At 50.8% G+C, this 21,621-nt stretch overlaps 1 protein-coding gene across 1 annotated transcript in view; it reads left to right on the plus strand.

Moving 5' to 3' along the window:
* Positions 1–5,667: 5,667 nt before the first annotated feature.
* The window catches only part of ppm1e (protein phosphatase, Mg2+/Mn2+ dependent, 1E), a 46,479-nt gene continuing 30,525 nt past the window's right edge, over positions 5,668–21,621 (plus strand). The window contains exon 1 of the mRNA XM_088907004.1: positions 5,668–5,949. Coding sequence (XP_088763130.1) covers positions 5,768–5,949 — 182 coding nt within the window. The 5' untranslated portion in view covers positions 5,668–5,767. The remainder of the gene's footprint in view (positions 5,950–21,621) is intronic.

Genomic DNA, 21,621 nt, shown 5'->3' on the forward strand with positions numbered 1-21,621 from the left:
TTTCTTTGTCCTACGAAAAAGTAAATGAAATCCTTTATATATGATTCTCCTTAAGTTTTAATTACCCCTGATCTCACTTGGCCATCTGTGTTTCCAATAATGGAGCAATATGTGAATGCATCCATCCACACTGCTGACATGAAGGTGGTGGGGTTACACTTGACCGATTAATCTCTCCCTCTTACATTTAGTTCTGATAGCTGCAGAGCTCAGGGCCCTGTGAAAAAGGCAGTTGGGTAAACACAAGGTAAAAACAAGGCCCTGTACTCGGATGGCTCCCTCTCGGCTTGGCCCAGTCTTTACTGACTTTGGTAGCACTTTCATTAGTCCTTGCAGAGCCTGTTTCGTGCGAGTCTGTCAGTGGGCTGCACGGGCAATATTTCACCCGCCCATCACTGGCTGAGAGTGCTTGCGGTGCGTCTCGTAATTAAATTATACACTTAATAGCTGGCTTCAGGAGGGGCAGTGGGCAGTCAGGTGAAATATGAGTGCTTGGCCTTATCTGTCCTGGTTTCGGTGGGAGAGCAATATAGATATTGAAAGGGGTTTCGCTTTTAAATTGCTGGCTCTTTGTCCTTTGCAAGATATGAATCTGGCTTATCATGCGAGCACAGTGGATTTGCTTTGTTTGTTTTGTTTTAGAATCCCCTCCTCTCTAGCTCCTGCAGTGCAGGGTTGCGACGCGAGCCCAGTAAGCCACAGGCCCTGTCCACACAATCCCAGTCCAGTACACCTGCTCGAGGAGTGACACGGTGGCAGTCCCAGGGCTGGGATCAAGAGCTGCACAACTGTGTCTTGTAACGGGACAGGAAATGCAGTTAAGACGCCTCCAGGCCCTAAAGCAATCTGTCTTAAAGAGGCACGGTGGAGATGGCCTGGGGTGAACCCCATTCTCCATTGATCAGGGGCTCGCCTTGCTTATTAGGTCAATTATATGTTTTAAATTATATTTATAGAGTCATTGCATTTTATTTGACAATTTAGATTGACTAGGTATTTTTACTCATCCATTTTTCAATAGCTGATTTTTTGCATAGGCAAAGGAAGGCTCCGCTGGCCCCCTCTCCTCTGCACCGCTGAGCTGGGGAGGGGCATGTCTCACCTACAGCACTGTGTGCCTGCAGGTGTCTATGTGGCCACAGGGGTCTCTGTGTTTCCCGTGAGCCATGAGAGTCCAGGACGCCTAATCCCAGAATCTCCAAAGCTCTAGGACCAGCTGGGCTGTGACTCATGCCTCTAGCCAGGCTCATGATCGCAATCGCGAGGCCCGGCCTCCATTTAGGGCAGCGTCTCGACTCCAGGGAGCCACTCAGAGGCCCCTGTTTTGAGTGAGGGTGACATGGGAGTGGCAGTAATATCCACAGAAAAACATTTGCTTGTTACTGAGCCTGCCCTTCGCCAGGGAGCGACAAAATGGTTCACAAAAACTTCATCATGTTGGTTCAGTTGTGTACACATTAAAATTCTAACATGAAGGATAAAATTGAGCGTAGTACTGTCTAGCACACTTTATTTTTCAAGCTCGGAAACACAGGTGCTGGTACTGTACCTGTAATCGGGATGTTCTGGTCGGCATGAAGGGTTTGTGGCGATGTGTATCGGTTACATGCTGATTTTGACATTTGATTGCTATGGGTCTTTTCTCTCCACCTTTGAGGGCTGTGCAGAGTTTGTGTAACTGTGTCGATGCACAGCTCACATGACACATCGATGATGCCCAGGCTCTTGGAGGGATTGGGACGGAGGGCAGCGAGATCTGAAATCCCTTTTGGTTGAGTGTGGGACGCAGTGACTGGGCACCACGTGAATCAGGTGCTCCCAGAAAAGGCAGAGAACCAAACGGCGCAGAGAGAGGATTCTATAAATTCCTGTTCAGCAGAGAGGCCGCTGTGATGGGATCCTCACAGCACCACCCACATAGAAGCTGTGGCAAGATTCATCAGCTTTTTGGTGGAAATAGTTTTTTTTTCACATAATGGGTAAGGAGTGGTTACAAGGCTCAAAGAAGTGAAAATTGTTTGTTTTTAAGGTGCCTCATTTTTAATAATCAATGTGTATTAACACTCTACTACGAAGGTCTGGTTTTGATGTCTAGAAAAAGGTCAAAGAGGAATAAATACATCCTTTCCTGGTTAAAGCAACCTGATTCAATTCTGCCCCACTGGTTAAAAGCAACACAACCTTTGAAACTGAAAACAACAGTGTGATTTCTGAATCTACAGATTATTAATGAAGATAGGCCTTTGGGGATTTCTTCAACAGGGTAAGGGAAGGATGCCCAGGCCACTCCATTCAATTGCAGCCTCTTCGTAGTGTTGAGGGTGTTGCCCAGAGGGAAGGGTGTGTGGCTCCCTCTGGTGGAGGGTGGGTGTTTGTACCGACTACCTCAACAGGAAAGGGCAGACCTGAGGGTGGAGGTACTGAAACAATCTTGAGACTCGGTTGGAATCGGTTGTGCCAGTAGAGCTCACTGTGTTTGATTCAGGACTGGTGCTGTCCTCTCCCCTTCTCCCTCTTCACGGATGCTCACCATCTTTCAAACTCAAAGAGCTTTATTGGCATTGACATTTACGGACGTCACAAAACATTGCGAGACAGACTCTTTGCTCCAGCCTTTAGAGTTGACTTTTTACATCTGCCTCTGGAGTTAGACGCCATGAATGGAGATGAAGACTAGAGGGCTTTCTGGGATGAAGAAGAGAGCGAGAGACGATTCCAATTCAAACCCTTCTGGAGAGAATGTGTCCCCCATTGCATCCACGCTCAGTAACGTGGGCTGTCTTGAAAAAGAAGGAAACCACTGGAGGAGTAAACAATCGGCAGAAACCAGCTCCCTCGAGGAGGATGAAAGCAGCTGATGGCAGAAAAATCATCAGAGAAGTGAAAAGTCCTAAAGAAAGAGCCAAAGAGAGTGCAGACAGGTGAGAGTGTCTTGATTCACTGTGAGCTACACTGCAAGATACAGCTCCCTCTTCAGCACTTAAAACAGAAAGGTCAGATTAGAATTTGCAGAGAAGTACAAAGATGAGCCGCAGCTCTTGTAGAACGAAGTGTTCCAGACAGACGAGACGGGGATAATCCTTGATCAAAGTGACAGAAAGGCAGACGTGTGGGACAGAGGAACCGCGAGCGATCCTCAGCACAGCGCCGTGCCCGTGAGCGTGGTGGGGCACGACATGGCTGCCCCTGGCCAGGCTCCCTGGTCGTGACGTCTCTAGAAACATGTCTGCCCCTGTCCAAAAGAATGCCCCCAGCTCATTGGGCTGCTATTCTCCCGGCAGCAGGACAACGGTCCAGAGAACAGTGCCCGCTTGACCACATCGAAGGGGCTGCGGTTCAGGCTCGGCAAAGCATCTCGAAGGAACGTATCAAGAGTCCGGGGATGTCGATGGGTCACAGACCTGGGGCAGTTATTGCAGGTAAGAGGTATGTGACCAAACACCAATTGTACACTAGTTTCATTTACTTGTATTTACATTCGATTAATTTGTCCCAATAGGGAGGCACAGTGGTGTAGTGGTCGGCACTGGAGCCCTGAGTTCAGTTCCTGGGTATCACGCCCTCTGCAGCCAGAGGGCGCTCCTTCTCTGTGCTGTCTCTCATTTCCGGCTCTTTGCTGTCCTTCCGGTGTCTCTCTCTCTCTGGGGCTATGTATTTCCGGGTCTTTCATTCTGCCGGCGCTCAGCATTGACGTTTGGATGTCCTGAAACCCGCCTAGCACCAGGTCGCCCCCCGTCCGCTACCTGAGGGCACAGGTTTCTATACGGCATTCCCTGAACAGCTGAGCCTTGGCTTACCCCCATCTCGTTGCTTTGCATAGGGTGTTTTCACTCTCCTGCCATTCCACGGTTCGTTCTCTCCGACATCCATGACACTGGGGTGCTGTCTGTGTCTCACTGTGTTCACATTTGCTATTACAGTTCATATTTCTACTGGAAGGTTAACAGGCTTCTGAGAAATTGGGCCCTGGTGTGAGTGTGTGTGTGTCCCGTGATGGACTGGTGTTTGTCCAGGGTGTGTGTTTGTGTGTGTCCCGTGATGGACTGGTGTCCCCTCCAGGGTTTGTGTTTGTGTGTGTGTGTCCCGTGATGGACTGGTGTCCCCTCCAGGGTGTACCCTGCCCTGTACCCACTGCTGGTGGGGTAGGCTCTGGGCCACCGTGACCTTGAATTGGATAAGCAGTTATTGAAAGTGCTGGGAATTTACCCCCATACTTACGCTCACCTGATTAAACACAACAAATACTATACAGTATGCACAATAATAGCCAGAGAACAAAGATTAAATTATATACTTTTGCCTCATGTTATTTGATCTTTAAATGCAACTTCCATGAATACAAATTTCACTTCATTGTCTCAACACTTGGTCTTTTCTCTGTGGATGTTGAGCAGTGTTGGGCTCAGGCTGCAGCCCGGTCTCGCCCCACGACCCCGAGTCAAGAATTCTCTTCTGTCGTGCTTGAGGTCGGTAGGAAGCCGGTCTGCCTGTCACTGGGGACACAGAGCTCCGTACGGAAGCCCGGTCCGTGTCTTCCTCTCTCCCGATATAAACCGTGGAGGACACCTCTACCTTCAGGGCGCTCTCTCGGTGATGAGCACGAACCTGTTAATTATTTAGCGCGAGTCGGACACTGACCGCTGCAGCGCCGCTGCTTGACCGATCCGCCGGAGAGCCAAGGTTGCCCTGGTCCGTGCTGTCGGTGTGGTTTTTTGCGAGAATTGCTCTGAGCCGGTTACGCAGTCTCTCCAAGACGGAAAGGAATCGCACCCGGGTTCAGAAGAGCCCCGGCTCAGGAGGGGCAAAGTGACTCAGCCCGCAGGCACGAAGGAGTTAACGAGCGCCGTGAATCTACTCCAGCTGGTATTTTTAGCACAGTGGCGGTTCATGTCCTATATACTGTATTAGATAGCGGAGCATCACCGACTGTGACGTCGGGCAAGTCCGGTGCTAACGAACAGAAATGTGTTTATTAAAAAAATAACTGATTAAAAAGCTTTTTTTAATAATAAAAATTCAACAAAAAAGACAAAACAACACCGGCATTAGAGACTGTTGTTTTCGTCAGTAAGACGGGAGGAATTTTCAAAACCTTTCATGAAAATGTCAGTCTTTCAAACGCACATTATAGAGTCCTTCATCAAAGACGGTGGAGTGAGACACGGACGTGAAGACTTTCTAATAAAACCCTGACGATATTACAGTCCGGACTCCCACACACGCTGTTGTGTTTGAGTATTCTGAAGGAGCCTGTGTCGCAAACGTCTGATGCTACTTGTCTTTTCCTACGTGCTCATTCTGTGTAACTGTTCACCTAGTGACTAGCACTAAGTATACAAGGTGCACAATGTAGCCGAATAAACGGTTAGGTATTTTATCTCATTTTACTCATTTTCCTTTCCGCTGCGTGCCCGCACGGCCGGCCCGGGGAGGATGGAGCCATCTGGGTCTCGCACCTCGGCAGGTGTCACCTTGCACCGCCAGCGTCCCCCGCGTCCACGGGCTGCGAGCAGACCGGGATCTAGAGGCGCAAAACTCTCCTTTGTGGCGGCCAGCGCGGCGCGCACGCTCTTCCAAGGTGATGCTCGGCCCCGTCGCCCCCCCCCCCCCCGCCGGGAGCGCGCATCTCCCTCCCCTCCGCGGCCATTGTGCGGGCGCTGGTCACGCGCGCGCGCCCCCGCCGCGCACTGGGAGCTCTCCAGCAGCGCCCCGGAGCAGTTCCCTTGCCCGGCTCGATCTGTCTCTGTCTCTCCAGGAATGAGCAGCGATGGCCGGCTCCGCCAGCGAGGAGAAAACCTTCCGCAGGTTCCTGGAGCTGTTCCTCCGCGAGATGAGGGGAGCGCTGGCGGACGAGGAGCCGCTGCCCCTGCGCCCTTTGCCGGACCTGGTCTCGGAGGACGAGGTGGAAGGCGAGTGCCTGGACCTGAGTCTCCAGCACCTCTGCAAATAGTTGAGTACCGGCGCCGTCTCTCTCGCTCTGCGCGTCTCGCCGCTGCTGCTGCCGGCTCCGGGGAGGCTGGCGGGACCCGAGCCGAGCCGGCAGCAAACTCGTGCAAAGTAGCGGAGGAAGTGCCGGCGCGAGGCGGGTGGACCGGGGCGCCCGAGCCTGCCGGCGCGAGCGCACGGAGACGCGTCGGTCCACGCGCTGTGCCGGGGCGCTCCGTCCGGCCGTTCGAGCTCGTGGTCAGCGCGAGCGGACTTCGGCGCTCAGGAGCAGCAGCACTGAGCGCGCCGACAGAGCCCGGCACTTGAAAAAGCAGTTTTAGGGTGGGATGTTGGGAGAGCGATGCATGTAATGTGGATCCAGTGTGTGGGACCATTGTATTAAACATCCCCTGCTTATAATTTAGCCTGTATGTGTATCGGGGGCGAAGGGGGATGAGATTCAAATACCGTTCTTGCAATTATACAAGCACGCAGAGAGGGATTTAAACAGAGGACTTGAAGTAGTATTTAAGGCTCTTTTGCATGTAAGCCTGCACGCTGAAATTCGGTTTTCACATCTGACGTTTTAATGAACGGCGGGTGTCCCAGCACCCGGTCATCTAATCGTGTCTGCCCTGCTCTGTGTGTAGAAGTGCACTGCGCGTCGGGTCGTCACACCGCGCGGCGAGAGCGCGAGAGGAAACGGGGAATCACCCTCTCCGGCGGCTCGCGCCGTGCATGCATGAGAGGCGTGAGCGGGAGAGCGCGAGGAGCCGAGGGGGACACGGGCATCGCCGCGGCGCTCGACAGCGAGACAGCGGAGGGACGGGCGCCGTGCGGACAGGTGCACCCGAGCGGCGCCGCCGGTGTGCTCGTCTTCCCCGCCTGTGTCTGGGCGGAGGGAGCCGATCGCTAAGGCATCCGAGCGGCGCCCCGATACGTCCCGGCGCTGAGGACCGGGCCCGGCCGGCGAGCTGTGTGGGTAGGCTAGTGCGTCTGAGGAATGACGTCATGTGCGCTTCCACAAATAGTCTCCTCATAACGGCACTCAGAGACAGCCGTCAGGGCTCGGCAGCGCAGGGGGTTGTACAAATAGAGGACTCCAGGGGAGAGAGCCCTGTGCGCCGTGCAGTTTAAAGGTGAATAATTCTATTACCAATGAAAGCAGTACAAGTACAGTTCACTCTTGAAAAAGACTTGCAGACCCGGAGCGGTCCTGGCAGGCGTTGCTGCTGTGCCCTTCTGTGTGCACAACCAGTGCCGCTCAGAGCACGAAGGAGCTACACGTTTAGAGCTGGTTTCTGAACTCCCAGCTGAGCAGACCCGTTGCATTTGGTTATGAAGCCGTCAGCCGTGCTGGAGAACTGCTTTCCGTGGCTGTGCCCCTCGCGTGTGCGTGCCGTGGCGCTGATGAATCCCGCTCCTTTCCCGAGCAGTGCCCACGCCGCGTGCGTGGCCGCGGTCGGCTGACAGAGAACCTGCTGTGGCGGTTCCCGCTGGTATTCCCACTGGTATTCCCGCTGGTATTCCCGGGATATCTCGCCCGTGCTGCCTGGCGGACCGGAGCAATAGGAAAGCACAGGGGAACGGTGTACAGACAGGGTTGTGAGAGGGACAGAGCCCACAGCGCCACCGTGGGGCGGAGCCGGAGCCTGTGGGGGTGGGCATCAGGAGTTGAGCTCTCCTCCCCAACAAAGAGCTGCTGTTTGCTCTGGCCTCGCATCTGCCATGCAAATCGACAGGGCACCCCCCTGTCGCCCCCCCCACGCCCAGGGCTGCCCAGACCCAGCTGCTCTGAGCTCACGCAGTGCCTGTGGAAGCCATGTGACCTCTGCTTGCAAACAGGGGATCCTGTGATCAGGGGCGTGTGTCCTGTGACGGACTGGCATCCTGTCCAGGGTGTATCCTGCCTTGTGGCCAGGGCTGCCCAGACCCAGCTGCCCCAGCGACCCTGTACTGGGGAAAGCAGTTAGACAAGGGGCAGTGGAGTATTGCTGGGCGCTGCAGTGAGATCAGGGAGCTCTCCTCACTGTGTAGAGCTGTGTGTGGGCTGCGCAGTGTTTTGAAAAAGCACTTGATTCTGTCGATACTGAACTGGAAGCAGCACAGCAAAGTCCGGGATACGGCCACCCTTTCCTCTTATCTTCGCAGTTACTTTCAAAACAATAAAACCAATTTAGTGATAAGATCAGAAAAACGTAAGATAGCCAATTAACACTAGATTACTGTATGTTCAAGGACTACGATTTCCCAGTTAAGTGTTGCACCAGTGCAGGTGCGTGAGATATCCCTCTGATTCCAGAGTCCCTGGGGCGAGCTGCCCGTCCTGCGGGTGACGGCGCTGGACCAAGGCCCGGGTGTCGTGGGTGCTTTAATGCTTTAATTGGTAAATGGTCTGCTGGTTGTCGAAGTAGTTTTCCTCGCATGTTTTATATTCCATGATAAATGTGTAAGTGCAGTGCTGATCTCCCACATCGGACCCCTGTCACGCCACACACACCCTGGGGGAGGATGGGATGGCTGTCTCATTGCGGACCGGTGGTGGCTTGTCGCTCTCTGTTCGGCTTCACTGGGGCCAGTGTGGCACTGTCTCTGTGTGCCAAGGAGCCTTGTGGCCCTCAGTCAAGTCCTGGATTCAGTCAGAACACCAGCTCGCACACCGATGGGAAGTTCTAGCTCTTGATTTCAACAATGGGGTTTCTCGTGTTTTGGGATAAGGTGACCCTATTGGTCCCCAAATCCCTGAAAGTACTGTACTGAAGGTACACCCTCACCTCAGTTCTACTTTAATTCCAGTTCACAGCCCAGAGCTGCCGGTACGCTTGTGTGTATGACTGTGCCTTTGTACTGGTGGGGTCTCAGGGACGACCGCGGCCCTCTGTGCTTTGTAGTGGCTGTAATCGCATGAAGAAGAGAAGAATCAGTACCTGCTCTGGCTCTGTTCTTGGAGTTGCCTTTTTGTTTGTCATCAAGGACAGGCAGAAATGATGATAGCAGATAAAACCTCCAGCCTTCAAAGACTAGCGATCAGTAGGCTCAGTGTTAGGAGCCACCTTCAGTGCAGCTAGTACTGCCTGTCTGAGATCCAAACAACCTGGATCTGTCCACATGTATCCCAGTATCCAAACGAAGAACACTTTGAAGTGACCTTGAAGACGTGAGCTGCATTTTGGTCTCTGAGTCACATCAAGTAAATGTGTCTGTTGTCAAGCTGTGTATTAAGTGGGGAAAGGAAGCACTTTAAGAGCGTTAGCAGTGTTCTGTAAGCGGGCTGTATTTCCTTAAAGCCCACCAGAGCACCTGGGTGAGCTGCCCTCCTCACATCTTGTGTCTTTAAAAGAAGTGCAGATTTTCCAAAGCTTCTTTGATTTATTCTTCCCCCCAGAAATGTTTTTCCTGTTATAAAATGATCTCTGTCCATGTCGTGCCTGATTGCTGTGTATATTTAGCCATGGAATAAGCTTCCACAAGCAAAGGAAAGACTTTTGTGGGTCAAACATGCGGTTTCCTTCAGCTCTGCTCCGGCCCGCCTCCCCCCTCCCCCCCCTCAGTGTGTCTGACACTGATGGAGTGCAGGCTTCAGGCTCTCGGCTGCTGCAGCTGCCCTGAGGACTGGCTTCCAAATTTCACCTGCACCTGCGTGGCTCATGTACCTTAGAGACTCTCTCGCAATTCAGGAAGACTCACAAAGCTCCCATTCCAGCACATCGTCTGCGCAGAGGGTCCTGCGTACAAACAGCTGCAGGAACCTCTACCGACAGCTGCACAGCTGTATGCAGAGGTTCCTGTGCAGACTGACTTCCTAAAGGTACCCACTCCCAGTACAGGCTGGCTGGATGGATGGCTTCCTTATCGGAATCTTTCCTATTTTCCTTCGTTGTGTGTCCATAGTTCATGTCCATCATTTTGTCCCATGAGCTGAGGCTGCAGTAGCTTCTCCAACATTTCTGGTTGCGGTTTGCAGAGACGCCCAGTAACGAAGGGGAGAAACACGTCTCAAGGATATGCAGGGCTGTCTTTTTTATGAGCCGTTCTTTTCTTTCTCATTTGCTTAAAAGAGCCCTGTCCCGTCCACTCATCAGCAGGAGAAGCCTTTCTGGTTAATTGAAGGGAAAATGATCGATCGACCTGCTCCTGCCAGCCACTGCTCAATTACCTTGAGTGCTTTCATTGTCAGAGGCTGTTTGTTTTTTCAATCAAATTCTGCTATGGTAGCATCAACACAATCCTGTAATATTAAAATAGACACAGAGATAAGGGAGCTGTGACGAGACACACAGCCTAACAAAACGCACATTTCTATCCAGAAGTTTGACCTGAAGTTTCACATACGGCCTCTTGTAGGAGCTGGATGGTTCCAACACAGATGTTGAAATAATGAAGAGGGAGTGAACGCTTTAATGTATGGAGTGTGTATATTTAAAGACGGCCACAAGCCAGGCACAGAGGGCAGACGTACCAGCGCAAGGCCCTGGCTTGATTTAAGTGACAGGGCTTGAGTGATGGAGCGGTTTCCGTGACAACAAGCATCTTGAGAGTCTGGGCACGTGGAGTCTTGGGCAGACCAGTCGCGGGCTCCGTTTGTCTCACTGTGGTGTGGAATTAGCAGGTTAAAGGTCACCTCTAAAATAAACCTAACAGCGCCTTTGTTTTCTGAAAGCCATTGTAAAAGTGTACAAGGCATGGATACAACAAGAGCACACACATCTAGAAAACATCTTAAATAGGATTTGGGGGAAATCCTGAGAATATACTAACATTTTCAAACAAGAGGAAGGCCAGCATGCTCGGTTGCTTTTAAGTAGCGAAGTGATCCAGGGAGCTTATCAAGCTGTTGCCTGGAAGAAGCCAGAATATTGGCTTCAAGGAGGCTGGGCAGCTTGTTCCATACTCCCACAACCCTTGGGGTAAAGCAATGCCACCTGTTCGGAATTTGAAATAATGCTGGAAAAATTACCAGAGCAGAAAGGAGATAAAGCCATCCTATCAGGCATTACGGAGGTTAGTGCTTATATTTGCCTTTTCTGTTCTATCAGTTAAGAAATTCTCCAGAACGAACAACATTAATGGAAAAACAAAACGCAGAGGTCAGGCTGGGTGTAGCCTTGAGTTCTGAATGCAGATCAGACAGACCCCTGACTTCTGCAGTAGCAGCATAATAAAAGCAGACAGTGGAATCCTGTAGATCACAATTAATTGTGCCGTTATGTTTTGGAGAGAATATGGACACAAAGACCGACAGCAGGAGTTTTGGCTCCCTGCTGCCCTGCTGGAGGGAATGGAAAGCTGTGTTGCAGCACTCAGGCCTGTGTGAGCTCCTGGGGCTGGCGGCTGACCAGCAGGGGAGCCCACTGGCCCGTCTCGCTGGGCTGGTTTGGGAGGTAACTGATCTGACGATGAGTGGCTGGTGTATGGGCTTTACCAACGTCGTGTTTCACTTCATCAGGGGATGTCTGCTGAGATGACTTTGTTCAGTCAAGAAATTAAATCCTAAGGCAGACAGGAAGCCTTCCATTGTCTCTCTGGGACAGAGCCCCTAAGCCTCTCCTGACCAGCGCAGAGAGACAGAGGAGCGCTGTAGCCAGGAGCTCAGCTCCTGTGTGTCGAGTTCATATTCTCTCTGAATCTTCCTGGGTGATACTGAAGGTTCTTTTAACATTGTATCCTGACATCTCAGTCATGGCTGAGAGAGGAGAGAACAGAAGAGGGGTAGTTATACACCGGGAGCTGCTTCTAAAGCGTTGTGTGCCTGTCTTTCTTCTAAACACACATCAAAGGATTTGAAAGACACACAATCACAAAGCAGTTAATGAGATGCAGTGTAAACACGTCGTCAGTGACAAATGTACCAGGTTCGAGCACTGCTGCACTAGCAGGCCTGGGAGATCCGCCGCAGGGAGAAAGTGCCCTAGCCTGCCCCAGGCCCCTGCCCCCCTCCAGCTGGGCTACCCCAAGCAGGGAAATGACTTCTCAGAGCAATCCCTTAATCCCCTGCAGCTTGGGGATTATCTCCTGGGGCTGTCTCTGCCAGCGCTCGGCTCTCGGCCCTGGGCTAGGAGCCCAACCCCCTCTGCTCCAGCACGCTGGCACGGACGCTGCTGATGCCACCTGGCTCCGGGTTCAATACAGTGACACGGCTTGGATATTCAGCGATTCCACTGGAGGAGTTTCCCGATGCCCCTGAAGAGATTGTTCCTGACTCGTGGCTCATTGGCAGCAGGCCTGATGAAGGCAGGCTCGTTGCACAGCTGGGCTCCCAGAGGCGCTGTTTCCGTTGGCGTCTGGGAGAAGCAGACCAACCCCGCACATCTAGAGATGGTTTTGTTCCCGAGGGGATTGCAAGGCAATTCGAATATTCAGGATCTTATAAAGTGCCGACAAAGTCAGCTGAAGGGAGCACCTCCAGTTCAGCAGTGAAACCAGGGCCTGGGTTCACACATGACTAAAATTAAAGCAGTTCAAGGCTGAAATCAAAATGTCTTTACTCGGGCAGTCTTGGGACTGTTTTGGAACGCCCAGGTGCGTGTCAGCACTCCGCAATGCCAGCTGTCCTGCCCTCCAGCTGCTGTGCCCACTCACCCGGCGCTTCGGAAGGGGCAGAGTAACCTGTGGGCAGTCAGTCAGATCTCCTGGGGTCAACGGATCCACTGAGCCCGTGTCCCACCGGCACCTCCGACTCCGAGCGGCAGGGAGTTCCTGGGCCAGCCGTTAAGGTCCCGACAGGATCCGATCTCCTTGCATGCGGATTCAGCCAAGCAGTCTGGGCTGGGAAAAAAAACACATCCATAACAAAACGTGTGCAAGTCAATTTCAGATAAACACTTTCAGTTAAAATGGCTCTACGGGTGTTAAAATACATTGTGAAAACATCATGGAATGCATTTTAAGATGATTTACCATGCGCTCAGTGTGACGTAGTGGGTGAGCCTTTGGGCTTGTAGCTCCCAGGTTGAGGGTTCGAGTCCCAGTTCCTCCAGCAGTGTCAGTGGGGACGAGCAGTGCCGGGGGTAATCACTGAGATCTCGGCTACGGGACTAATCTCAGCAACCTACATCCGTGTTTCATTTGTATTGCTTCTCCACATTGTTTAGTAGATCTACATGATCAGTAAACATAAACCTCTGATTCTTTTTCATAAATGGTTTCTTCAAGTCTCTTTTTAGTTTTATAGTTTGTGTTTTTGCTACCTGAAAGCAGCACTCTTGTCTAAATTAAATTATACCTGCCAGGTGTTTGGGTCTTGAATTTTAGCTGAATCTTTCTGAACTTGCTTTGCAGTTTCCACAGTGTTTGCTAATCCTGCTTTTGTGGTTTCATCTGCAAACTTGAGCAGTTTACTAAAGATTGCAGAATCTAGATCAGGAGGAGCAGTGGTCCTAACATATACCCCTGTGGTACCCCACTAATTCCATCACTCCTATTTGAGCAGCCCCTTCATGGTTCTTATGACTCTGTGCAGTGCCCTCTTGGAAAAACTTAGTGCAGTGAAGAATAGTGGGGTTAGTGGTTCTGTCGGACTGGCCCACAGACTTTCCTGCAAGCTAGATTTCCTCGCATCTTTGAGGCAATTTTTTTAAATCACAGTATTTGCCTCCGCAGCATGGCTTGGCCATTGATGTCACTAGTTGTCTTTTATCAGAAAAGGTGTTTTCTAGTGTCAGTGCAAAAACTCTTTGCCTTGCGTGCACAAACAAGGGTCATTTTTCATAGGCAGTGTGAAGAGCTTCCCTGTCCTTTGCGTGGTCTGAACGTTTGCACAGCACCATCAGGTCCAGCTGCAGGACCGCACAATAATCTCGATGCTGAATTTCGTCACGACGTTACTCAGGTTGGCTTGTCAGTGTGATGAGATCCATCATTATTTCACCCTTCTCTTTCTTCCCCGTTTTCTCGGACAAGCCAGATGTGGAAGAGTTGCTGTCGGAGACTCTGCTGGGTCTGTTATGATTTAAGCACATCTTTCTCAAAGACAGAGTGGCTGAGCTGCAGGTGTTGTGGAATAGCAGTGCATGATGGATCCCCCCAGCACGGTGCAGTAGTTTAATACCGTGGTCGTTCTGCGCTTGTGGAATAAATGTGATTGTCTGTGTTTGACCCTGCAAAGTGCATTTACCCAAGCTCTACCGGACGTTTGTTTGTGCCTTGTCCTTAAGGTGCTTGGCATTTTGTCACAGTGGTGTGGTCTCTATGCCCCGGCTGTCTTTTTAACGCGATAAGGCCCTGTAAGAACTTCAGTTCACAGCAGAATTAAAATGGCATAATGTCAGCCTTTCAGACAGCCTGCTCAGGCTGCTCTCACTCCTCTCACTCCTCGCAGCTGCTCTCCTGAGCTCCTCTCCTCGGTCGGCTGTGGCTCAGCTGCGGTGGGAGCCTGTTTGTTTATCGTCAGCTCTTAGGCAAATGTGCAGTCACATTTTTTTAAAGATGCAAAGCAGCCTCTGTGACTGACAGGTCCCAGTGCATCTTCCTGCCCAGCTTGTGCACTGGAAGCTGTGCCCACAAGGGAAGGCCAGCTGGACTGTGGATATTCAGCAGAAAAAGGCTGCGGGCTCCACGGTGCTGCTGTGTGCTTTATAGTCTAGTGCAATAATCTCGTCTCAGAGGTATCACTTAGTGTTCCCTTCAACTCTTCTGCACACAGATGTCCAGGAGACTGCGAGTGTCATTGTTAAGGTCTTAATACTGACCTGATGGCCTTTTCCATTTTCTTGTTTTTGAAATGTGGAATTACCACTTGTCTTTCTGTATATATTCAACAAAACCTGGAAATGCCATGTGTTTAAGACTTGGCTTTATAGGTAACCCTTCTTCTAACACTAACACTAACCCAATCCCTAGCTGCAGCCCATAACTCTTACCCTAAAATGAGCCCTAGCCCAGCCTCAGCCTTAGTCCTAACCCTAACCAATCAGGGCCGCAGTGTGTTTCATTGACTCTCCAGTGCCTCCCGAGACGTTCGATTTCTTCAATATTGCATTTTTGGGAAATAAAAATGAGACATAACTTTAAACCTCATGTTATTAATTGTTATTCCTATTATTTAGGGAGATTTTTTTAATAGTATCCAGTGCAGCAAAGTCTTTTTAACTTGTGAGATTTCAGTGCAAGACAGTGTGGGATAGAGCCTTGAAGAGTCTCAGAGGCTCCAGGGTTTCTCTCCTCAGATATCGGAGCTCAGTTATTCATTACCAGTCCTAGGGGATTCCCTGCAAGAATAGTAAAGCTCCCAGCAAAACAGAGAAAACTAGACATACTGCAGTAAGAACACAGATAATCCACTCCTTTCCTGTCCTCCCCCGTCTGGCTTAGATGAACATTAAATGGATTTGTTGCAGGTGGAGGGGTTTTCTGTAATAATTTTCCAGGCACCTTATTGAATCCCAAGGCCAACTCAAGCTGAGTTTCCCATTATACCCAAAAGCAGCAAAACACCAATTAAAGAACATTAAAAGCACGTTTCAGTCAAGAGGTCTGACCATGTAGGTTAGGACTCAGAGATGCGGGAAGGCGATTTCAGAGTTTTCTTTGGGAAGCAGCTCCGTATGGGAACCCGTGCAGGTTCTGCGGACACTAGCTCCAGGGTTTATTTCCTGCGCTGATGAACAGGACACCCCCATGAGTGGCGCGCCTGGCCTGAACGAAGCATCTTCATGTCACCTTGCGTTGCCGAAGTGTTGGAGTGTGTCTGGCAGTAGAGGAGGGAAAGGAAATGGTCTTCGGATGTTCAGGTGTTCCTGTGTCCAAAGCATGGACCCAGGTCAGGCCCTGAGGTTCCAGGAAGCAGGAGTCTGGTCGTGAGGGAGGGATGAAGAGGAGGGAGACGCAGGGCACAGTGTGTCTGCTCAGCAAGCGCAGGACTCCAGGGGAACCACCTCAGTCCATGCCGCAGTCTGACTTGGCCTTATGAGAACCTTCTACCTTCTTGGGTCATTGCGGCAGAATTTCCTGTCACCAAACATTTAGGAGTAGACAGACGTTCAGTGTTATTGTAAGATTCTATCAACCAAGTAGAAACCTTACTCTCGCTGTGGTTGACAAAGGCTTAAGGAATGTCCGAGATGTGAAAGAGATTTGTTAGGTTCATTAAAACCCAGTATAAAACAACCAATGTGATTTACCAGTCGTGGTAAATAAATCCCAAAGCACTGGATAACAGGCAATCCCACCCAATCCTCTTGTGTATGGCTGTATGGCAGTATTAGGATTAGTTTAGAAATCGCACTGTAAAAATCCCTTTCAGGCTCCGCTCCACGACTTTCATGATGTCTGCTTTCTGATCTCCTGGGTGATTAGTGCTTTGAATCGGCTGCTTATAGGAACCTGAGCCAAAGAGTCAGTCACAAATCCTCTGACCCGAGTCCTGGTGCCTCTCAGAGGCGTGTGGGTTACTGCCCAGTACTATCAGGACTGAACAGGAACAGAAGGCATGCTTGCTATGAGAGCCCACCTTTGTTAAAGTGAGCAGCCACCCCAGGTGCAGATCTTTTCCAGTTGTCCTCAACATCAGTCTTCTGCACAAGGAGCTGCACCCACAAGGCTCAGATCATGGACCTGGTGTTTGAGTCTGCTCCATTCTGTGACTTTGCTTTGTGTCTGTTGCATATCATGTCTTTGTATCTTAAAATTGGTCTGGCTTTGGCTGTGCCGGTGTGAGAAGATGTGCTGGGGGCGGCCAGCCTCAGTGGGCCACGTGTAGCGCCCTGCAGAGCTGGCGCTGGGCGGTAATGAGATGTGTGCTCATGGGCTGCTCTGAGCACGGGAAGGGTTCGGTCTGGGCTGCAGCTGCTAATTCAGAGTTCTGATGCCTCGCCGGTGAATAGTGACAGACGACTTCCTTAGGCTCATCACTGCAAGTGACAAGACGTGCTCAGCGCTGCGTCACCTTAATCTTCCCGAGGTTTAAGTGCAAGAATCAGGGCTTTCAAAACTGATACCAGCATAATTCCTAATGTAGTGCTACAGCTTTTTCAAGAACTTAGCTGCAGCTTTTTTTGTTTCCTAGTGAAAACCTTAATGAGGAAGAATTCCAATAGTAAAGGCTGGAATTCAGCTTGTTTCCGGATTACTCAGCTGCAGCCCCTCCACGATCAAGACCTGGGGCCCTCTTATAGAGCCGTCTCAAGAAGGGGTCAAAGTGTCACACGAAAGGTGTGCCCAGAATTCCATATTCACCTGGATGTGTTACGATAGGAAGGAAGTTTCATGTTGCTCTTAAAATGGAATGACTTTACCTTTTAAATCAGGCACACCTTTGCCAGATTGAAGACTTAGCTCACTTACCTGGCAGAGGAATCACAGTAATGAAATCAATTGTTCATGAATAATATATTATTAGCATTTCATTGTGGTTAGTAATGTAGTAAAGTGGCTTTTTAGCTTTTGTTAATGATAAATAGTATATAAAACCTAATTCACAATGACTCGCCTAAACACTTATCGGTGATTCACTAAGTCAGATCGATGGCAGGAATATCGAAAAGCTTACCGGTATGTCAGTAAACACCAAGATCCGTTTTTAAAAAGCCAGCCTGGGGCGTACAGTTCAAATGCAGTCCCTCAGCGTGTCCCTCATGCTGAGAGAAGACGTTGTAAACAGTTTGAGAGGGGCCTCAGCCTTTTCCAGCAAAAAGAAAAGACGTTTTGTGATGTTAATTTATGGAAATAATAATTACAGACAGGCTACAGATGTGGGGTTTATTGCTTTACTTTTGGAGACTCCTTTGGGTATCCATCTGGGGCAGCACGGTGGCACCGCCTTGTCACCACTTGGGGTCCGGGGTTCAGTTCCCAGGGTGCTGTCTGTGTGGAGTTTGCATGTTCTCCCTGTGTTTGTATGGGTTTCCTCCCACATGTTGGCAGGTTAATTGGCTACTGTGAAAATTGACCCTGGTGTGTGAGTCTGTGTCTGTGTGCCCTGCAGTGGACTGGAGACCCTTTCAGGGTGTGTCCTGCCTTCCAGCCCTCATCTGCCAGGATAGACTCTGGCTCCCTCGGGGCCCTGAACTGGAAGAGGTGGTTAGATGAATGGATTGTATCTGTCTGACCTTCAGTCATGAAGACCTGTAAGTCGTGAAGGGACAGCAGTTTTCTGAAAGCTCTGCCAGGTCAGGAGCAAGAGGGCATGGCCATGAAGGCAGCCGAGCTGGGCACTTGGAAGGCATGAGGATCAGAGAGACGAGCCAGCTGGTGAATTACATAGTACTGGCTCAGTAGAGTTGTGCATGAATGGCTCAGGCAGTTCTGCTTTGGACAGATGTTGGCATCGAAAAGCTAGTCACCCCTGTCGCCAAGCTCTCCGGACAGGAGTGGGTTAAGGCTGCTCGTTCTTGTGAGGGGGAGCTGTGCTGTGTGTCACTCAGCCCACACAAGTCAGTGGGGCTCCAGGCACGATTCTCCCTGTAATCGCTTTGCGCTGGAGCGGTTGTTGCCAGTGCTGTGTCATTAGGAAATGAAAGGAATCGTGAGAGGAAGATGAAGGGAGTTCGTCGGGGAGAGGGGTGGCAGCAGGATCACTCTCCTCAGTCATGTCTATCAACCCCCCCTCCTCCTCGCTGAGAGCCAGCTGGGCTCCAGCCCGGCAGAAACAGAGCTCACTGTGGCCAGTGGCTCGGCCCAAGTACTCTGCATTGCTGAGAGACCGGTGTAGTTTGGGGTGCAGATAAACGCCCCAGCCCTGCCAACACCCTAGACCAGGTCTCCTGTGTGGTCTTCACACGTAGACAGATGGCTTCCATCGCACAGCACGGCGAGTCGGGGCGGCTACGAGCGCAATCCAGAGAACGAACGACTGTCTCGCCGTCAGTGGGTCCTGTGAGGTGTAAGCTGGGGGGAGGAGTTTCCGAAGCCCTTACTGGCATGGCTCTGTGTTCCTGCTGTGTTTCTGGAAGCCGGTATTGTCACCGTGCTCTTCTAGACAATGTGAGGAAGAATAGTGCAACAACCGGTACAGAAAAACAAAGGAAGACGGAATTGAATTGGGGAAATTAAAGTAGTTCCACTCAGCAGAGAAACCTGACCTAGGAGATCGTGTCCAGGTTATACAGAAAGCCGTCACCTTCCGGGGGATGAAAAGAACTGCTCTTCTTCAGTTTTGAACTAGAAGATCACAGACGTTGTAAATATCCGGAATGACCGAAGCAAAGGGTGACATCAGGCTCAGGGAGCAGAAAAGTATTAAACTGGACCAGCTGAGTCATAAGTGAACCAATTTAGCTCTTCTCCGCAGCTCATGCGCTGTTGGTTTTGGAACAAATTGAAAATGTCTCATATTCTGGGGACGCTCGTTTTAACACTTGAGGAATCTGCTCAGCACAGTGCTGTGTCTCTCGGCAATGTTAGCACCGCCAGCAGCCATCAGGCTTGTGAGCTTTTACTTTGCCTCTAGCTGGAAAGCGCAGCCAATTCATTCCAGCACTGTGCTTCGCAGGGCCTTTTCCCTGCCAGCAGGGAGACCGGGCGGCCGAAGTCAGCAGAGCGGCCCCCCCCAGGCCTGGCCGGGGGATCTCTGTGGGTCTCTGTGGTGCAGCGTGTGTGTGTGCAGAACAGTGTGCAGAAAAACACAGCTGCACCACGTCAGCAGCCGCCCTCTTAGACCACGAAATAATACATCAGAACATGAGGAAGGTCACAGAGAGGAGGAGGTCATCCAGCCTGCTTGAGAGCAGTTAATTGATCTGAGGGTCTCAGAAGAAACCAGGGTATCGGTTTCAACCACATGGCACATTAACTTGTTACAGACATCCACAGCCCTTTGTGTAAAGAAGTGTTCCTGGTTTTAAATACACTACCACACAGTTTCCACCTGCGTCCTCTGGGTTGGGTTTCGCTGTTTGTTTCGAAATACAAATATGCTTTTTGCAAACATCACAGAAATAATGTCTCGGCCTTGTTCTGGTAAAGACCCTGTTTATGGGGACTGTTTCCTGTGAGCAGCAGTGAGCTCAGCCTGTCGCTGTGCTGTCTCGAGGGCTCTGTTTCACCCTGAGTGAGTCACCGGGCTCCACGAGCGCCTGTCGTAACAGTAGCTCTTATTCCTGATGCCTGGTTCATCTCCTATTCTTTGTCAGACACTTCAGATAAAACAGACTAATTACGACTAATTACAAGGCTTACAGTGCAGCAAGCCTCTAAGCCAGCACTTGCAGAAGAAAGCAGTCAGTTCATGAGTCCGTCTTTTTTCGAGAATGGCTTTTGCGATGTCAGGAAATTGCACCTGGGGATCGCTGTGGTCAACAGCGAAGATCGAATAAATAAAAACTAGACCAGATGACCGGAGGGCAGCATGACTGGCCCAGCGATTCCGCTCCTCGAGAGGAAGGGCGAGGTGGCCGAACCCGAAGACGGGCAGCACGGCTGACCGCCGAGTGGAAGACGAAGCAGGCCTGGCAGTTCATGACAGCCTCCTGTGCATGGTGACGAAGGAGAGCGCTGGGCGGAGGGCAGTGGGACCTGGGGCAGCCAGGTCTGAGAGGTGTGTGCTTGTGCTGCTGGGCTCAGGGTTTTTAACAGGCAGGAGCAGCAGCAGGATGGCAGCTGAGTTAACCCCTTCACACCTGGGCTGGGCAGTGAGACATGGGGCACTGTTTTAGACCAGGCCTGGGGCACTTGCAGGTTCTCGCAGCTACATCTCCTCTTACTTATTTGCCATGATATTCTCTTCATTGAAAATCATGGAACACAGGTCAGGTTATCAGCTTCAGAAATGTGGCTGGCAAGCTTGTTCCTGACTCCCACAAAACTGTTGTGTAGAAAAAAGTGCCTCATTTCTCATTTTTCAAGGTATTTTCCATCTGCAACCTCTGGATAATTCAGTTCTTTTTTCTTTAATTGGTAAAAGAGATGCAGGGCTCCGTAGTGCCCTGGGAGGTGTCCGGGGTCTAGTGTGGCCCAGCTAGGACGGGGTGTCTGGGTTCAGACAGGAGTAGGGACACTGGGGTGAGAGACGGCAGCCTGTCTGCGGAGTGGTGCAGTTTGATAGTCCCGCAGATTACAGTTCGCAATCCCAGACGCGCAGAAATCAGAAGAAGCTTTTTTTCTGTTTAAATGGATCTCTGTGAAGCCTCGAGCCCGAGGAGGTGGACTTCACTGCCAGCTGCTTGCTCCTCCCCTCACTGACACACCCGCTGTAAAAGCAGTTTAAGATCATACTAATTGCATTGCCTCTGTTGCTCTAAAGCCATAATCCTTCTTCTAGAGACACTCTTGTATGTAGTGACCTAGTTTGACCTGATTGGACTTGCTGTATTATTGTCATAACCACTGTTTCCAGTGTTTAGATGGTAGAAGAATATAAGATTAAAGGCTGTAAAGAAGAGGTCATTTAAGACCGTTTTGCTCAGATGTTATTAGTTTATTACCTGGGTGAATTTTAATTTACCCCTGAATGTTTCTACTGTCTAGGGAGAAAGATTGTTCCAGACCCCCACAGCTCTTTGTGTATTGAAGCGTTTCCTATTCTCCCTCCAAAATGTATCCCTTTCCTTTCCTGTCCTTGTTTCACAGCTGAGGCAGGGGTAGGGCCCTGTGTCAGCTCAGTACAGGGGGAACCCGTTTTATAAATCGACTAGAAATTCGTCGTTTCGCATTTATGTCCTCAGTTCATTAAGACAGCTAAATCGATTACACGGCGCACAGACCCGCGGTGACGTGTGCCGTGACGTCACGCCACAGGCCCTCGCGCCGTCCAGCTTGCGGTCT

The sequence above is a fragment of the Atractosteus spatula genome, chromosome 27 (assembly GCF_055471065.1).
Source record: "Atractosteus spatula isolate fAtrSpa1 chromosome 27, fAtrSpa1.hap1, whole genome shotgun sequence".
NCBI lineage: Eukaryota > Metazoa > Chordata > Actinopteri > Semionotiformes > Lepisosteidae > Atractosteus > Atractosteus spatula.